At 43.0% G+C, this 5,263-nt stretch overlaps 1 protein-coding gene across 1 annotated transcript in view; it reads left to right on the top strand.

Annotated features, from left to right (window-relative positions):
• BRD9 (bromodomain containing 9) overlaps positions 1-3,495 on the top strand; it is a gene marked incomplete at both ends in the record, with an annotated part of 23,460 nt that extends 19,965 nt beyond the window's left edge. Inside the window, 3 exons of the mRNA XM_009869979.1 lie at positions 1,046-1,142; positions 2,287-2,329; positions 3,355-3,495. Coding sequence (XP_009868281.1) covers positions 1,046-1,142; positions 2,287-2,329; positions 3,355-3,495 — 281 coding nt within the window. The remainder of the gene's footprint in view (positions 1-1,045; positions 1,143-2,286; positions 2,330-3,354) is intronic.
• Positions 3,496-5,263: the final 1,768 nt, after the last annotated feature.

Genomic DNA, 5,263 nt, shown 5'->3' with positions numbered 1-5,263 from the left:
ACACTGGTTTAGAATGCAGGCTGCTGAGGCTGCCGCTGAAACAGAGTTGAACTTCGCAGGCTTTCTTTTTGTAAAACCAACGCAGAGTTTCTGTAACAAATTGATAAAATGAAAAGCATTTGTTCTGAATGCATCAAAGCATTTTAAGGAAACGCTGAAGACCGAGTTGCAATTTATTTTTTCCTCTAGTAACTGCTGTATCAAAAAATTGTGTTGCAGTAAGGATGTGAGCAATGGTGAAATGAATCAGCTTAGTTCCACGGAAGAACAGAACTTCTATGGGATAAAAATGTGTGAGTGAAAATGATGAATTGTCTTAAATAACTGTGAAAGTTATATTTATTTTTTTTTTATACCTGTCATCAGTATCTTGCTTTAGCACAGCAGTTTTCAGTGGCAACAAAGGGAACGTTGAGAATGTATTGCTCACACTTGCAAGCAATTTTGTAAACAGGGATTCAGCATGAAGCAACTTTCCTGCACTGCCTGTTCTGAGATACACAAGTAGAGGGAGAGAATTCACATGAAAATCTTAGGAATAAATGTAAAAAAAGCTTCCTGGTGCGTGCCCTTCGCTCTCTATTGAAAAAATAAATAAAAAATGAGCACAAGGATGATATTTTTTTAAAGGCACATTGTTCTTTCCTTTTGGCAGATGAATTGCTATGGCAAGCAGTTAATGCACACAAGACCCGAACAGCTGACCAGCAAAAATAACCCGATTTCTGCTGCCCCCCAACATTCCAGAGTGACTGGTTGGTCTTCCCACGCAGCTCCATTGGGAGTTTGTTGCTTTGCTGCTTTTTATCTACCCGGCCACAGCAGGATTTGGAGTCTACAAACCATTGCTGCCACATGGAGGGAAGTACACCGAGTTTTCTTTATCTCTTTTTTTTTTTTCTAACCTTCTAGTAGGAAGTATGAGGAAGAGTTTCTTCTTGTGGTTCACCAGTCGGTTTAGCACAGAGCAGGTTTCATCCCTGTGCAGAATATACCGTTCCAGATCTTCGTCAATCCATTTGTACATCACTCCTTTCTCATATAGCATCAGGGATATCCTTGTAAAGGTGGACCTGGTCAAACTCAATGCCATGAGTTCGGAAGTAATGACTGAAGAGCCATTTCAGGAAGAGATGCTTGAGGTAAATTTTATGATAAATGTTAACCTGGGTCTAAATAAGGGGACAGGAGGGGGAAAAAAAAATCACTCGCCTCACTAATTATCCTACAAGTGAGGTGTAGGGCATCTCCAACGGGATGTTTTAAACCCTCACTTGAATGTTGTAGAACTGGATTTTTGTAGATTAATTGGATTTATGTTGGTTGCCATCGTGCAGTAGGATAGGGTGTGTGTGTGTATACATACTGTGGTTAAGGATGTTTTGAAAGACCCTTTATCTACATGGTGGTTGGAAGGAAAGGGGCGTGAGGAGGGAAAGGGCGAAGAACCACAGTTGTTGGGAGGCCAGGAGATACCACATGGCAGTTGAAAGATTTTTCCTGGACTGATCCAAAATGACTAGGAGATGTCTTCATCACAGAAAGCACCCTCCTACAGAGAAATGCTGGTCTTTGAACTAGTAAACCAGTCTTTTTCTCTCTATTTTTTTTTTTTTTTTTTTAATCAGGAGCCTGTCAGGGACTGGAGAAATAATAGGCTGGGAAGAAAGCGTATCTTTACAGGAGTTAAAGAAGTGTTTCTCTCTTCCAGGGAGGCTGGATTAAAATGATCTCTGAGGTCCCTTCCAGCCTAGGCCGTTCTAGGATTCTTTGGCGTTGACTGCCCTTCCGAGCATGCGGAGCTTCAGCGGGCGAGGGAGGCGGCAGCTTGCTGCCCGTGGGTTTTCGTCACTGCTTTTCAGTGGGCTGCCCGGCGCGGTAAAAAGGGTGGGCAGGAGTGCAGCAGCTGCAGCAGGGCAAATTGATTTTATGGTTATTTCATGCCTTAGTTTAGGCTCTGAATTACGTCTCCGGAATTAACTGGAGCGATGTGACTCTATGAAGGGCCCGAGCTTGGTGCTGGTAACTGCAAATGTTGCAGCTTCCCAGCCCGAGAGCACTGCGGGTGACATTTGAGGTTGGCTTCACCTGAGCTGTCACCTGCAGCAATAACGCCCCAGGTACTGCGGGGAATGAAAACTCTGGTTTGGGTGGAACAGAATGCATGATTAAAATGGGGCAAAAACCCCACGTTAGGGGTGGGATTGAAGCCCCGAGGTTTTCTTTTGTTCTGCTATTGTGCACGTTGAGGTAAAGGTTGTGAATGTGCGTCATTGTTTTTAACAGCGGATCTTAACGGTATATTTTGGGCCAGAACAACGTGCAAAAGGTACTCTTGTGTGTTTTCAATGAAAAGGTGAAATTGATTGATACCGTGTAGTTACACCTGACATCTAGGTAGGACTTAAAATCTTTTGAATGGCCTGGGTAATTGAGCAGGCAGTGCTTGTAAAAGTAAATATATTCATTTAATTATGGGCCTTTGTAAATACCATGTGCCATACAAGTGACTCATGAAATGTATTTGCTCTCCTAACTAGTTAAATTCCATGACGAAGGACAACAAGGAAAATGCAGCCAGCTGTACAGACATCTTCATGTGAACTACTGGAACATGGCTGATTCTGTAATTAAAAAAATCACATTTCAGCTTTGCCCAGCTTAATACAGTATATTGTAGCAATTGTGACATTTTTTAAGAGGTCTAATAGTAGCTGCTAGACACTACAAAGTAATTAAGCACACTTAGCATTATCGTGTGTTTTAACATTTGGAGATATATTCTAGGCTCTTCTTTGTGAGTGGGGTAAGATTTGTGTATTGGCCTATTCAACCACTGTTAAAAACACCCAGCAATGCTGAACAGCATTTGAAACAACATTAAAAAATATTATTTAAATATTCAGGTACCGAGAAGTAGCGAATCTCCCTAAAACTGAAAAGGTACTGTGAATATTCTCTCTGGAAGTACAGCAGCTTCAGGAAGGTGTTTTTTAGTTTTCTTCCAAACAAGAACCCTTAGCTACAGTGTACTTACAAATTCTTCAGGGCCCAGACCTAACTCTTGACGACAATGAATGCAGAGATGCCTGTTTGTGTTTTCAAAGAAAAACAATGCCACAAAGACTTGCAGATTTTTATTTAAGTCAAGGCCTATATAGCATAAAAAACAGAGTTACCATAAATAGTAATAAAATGTTAAGATCTCTTTGAGTGTTTCCTTTATTTTTTCTTTATTTCCCAGATGACTGGTGAAGTTTCCTCATTTGTCTCACGGAGTCTTGCTTGGATGTTTGCATTTTTGTCTTTTTTTTGCGTTAATTCACCAACTATGCCGAGGGTCTGTCGGGAAAGGATTTAGAGCAGCAACGTATCAGGAGAGTGAAGAGCAGCTGCCTGAGCTTCGTGCGGTGTGTGTGACCCGGTACAGGTCTGCTGGGCTGACAGTTGGGCAGCAGCGACTAACAGAGACGGCTGCTGCTGGATTTGAGAGTGGTGAGTGCTCCCAAAAGCCCAGTTGTGCTTCATGTAGGCCATTTACAGTGAAACAAACTTCCCAGCCTGGAATCCTGGCTGGATTGACAAAAGCCCTCTGAATTTCAACGGGGCTGGGATTTCGTGCCAGAAACACTTTTTTAAATAGTGCAGAAAATACCTTGGTCCTTCCTACCCTTAAATTAGCATTTATGCTATTTTTAGCATTTATGCAAGGTTCGTTGCTCTTCTAAGTAAGTTGTAGCCAACTTTTCTTGTTTAGATGGAGTTTAAAATGGTCTGAATGATGTTGTGCTGAGTTATTTCTCCCCCTTTACTCTGCTCTCGTGAGACCCCACCTCAAATACGGCGTCCAGTTCTGGTGTCCCCACCATAAGAGGGACATGGAGCTGTTGGAGCGTGTTCAGAGGAGGCCACAAGGATGATCCAGGGGCTGGAGCAGCTCTGCTACGAGGACAGGCTGCGGGAGCTGGGATTGTTCAGTCTGGAAAAGAGAAGACTTCGGGGGGACCTAAGAGCTGCCTTCCAGTACCTGAAAGGAACCTACAGGAAGGCTGGGGAGGGACTTTTTACAAGAGTGTCCATTGATAGGACAAGGGGAAATGGGTTTAAGTTAAAGGAGAACAGATTTAGATTAGATCTTAGGAAGAAATTCTTCAGCACGAGGGCGGCAAGACTTTGGAATAAATTGCCCAGAGACGTTGTGGCTGCCCCCTCCCTGGAGGTGTTCAAGGCCAGGTTGGACGGAGCCTTGAGTATCATGATCTAGTTGAGAGGTGTCCCTGCTCGTGACAGGGAGGTTGGACTGGATGATCTCTGAGGTCCCTTCCAGCCTAGGCCAGTCTGGGATTCTATGATACTATTTTTGCAGGGAAATACCCCTCAGCGCTATGGAAAGCAAGTTGCCCAGATCTCTGCTCAGGGGGCGCTCTGGCCATTGCAGAATTAAAAATCAGGGACACCACAGTGAATTTGTGCAGTAGCAGTGACTTTATTTTTGGAAGGGTCGACGTAGATAACATGAAACACCTCGCAGTCGGATTGCTTGCTCTTCAGAGCACGCTCTGACGTTCTGTATGATGTCCAAGTAAGACTCTTTTCCTTTTACATGGGGGAGGGAGAAAGGTTTAACAGAAGGAAAACACTGATAAGCGGTATTTCATCCACTTTTTTATGTACAAAACATAGATTGTTGCTAGGAAATGCTAGGGTGTCAATGCAGCACTCCTGTGACAGCCCCGTAATTCTTGTTGAAACAGAGGCTGCACAGTCAGCACAGCAGTAGGTCTTACACTGAAGTTTGGTTTTTGCAATGTGTATAAGCAAATAGCCTATTAATTGTGTCTCTTCTTCTTTTGAAAAGGAAATAAAAGTCTAACATGCTCTGGAAGAAAACGCCACCAAGCAGCATGCTGATGAGTGGCACGTGTTTATCGCTGAGCGCCTTGCTGGAGCTCTGCTGTGCCTGCAGTCCTGTTTTCTCAACCATGTGCATCCTCTGCATTATCAGTTCAGGGCTCGTGCTTTAACTATGTCGTGCCCCACAACAATCTGATTAGTTTTTACATGGAGAGGAGCCACGGTCACAATACCACGTCTCACATAAGTAATTTTTTTTTTTCTTTCTCTAAGTTCAAGTGAAAGAAGCTAAATTCCTTATATATTAATGTCTGCATTGTATTGAAAATGGCATAAAAAATCTACAAATCAAGATGGATGTGAAGGTCCTGACTGTGAAATGTATTTTACATTTACTGTATTTACAGTG

The sequence above is a fragment of the Apaloderma vittatum genome, unplaced genomic scaffold (genome assembly GCF_000703405.1).
Source record: "Apaloderma vittatum isolate BGI_N311 unplaced genomic scaffold, ASM70340v1 scaffold9505, whole genome shotgun sequence".
Taxonomy (NCBI): domain Eukaryota; kingdom Metazoa; phylum Chordata; class Aves; order Trogoniformes; family Trogonidae; genus Apaloderma; species Apaloderma vittatum.
This window is presented reverse-complemented; position numbering and strand designations above follow the sequence as displayed.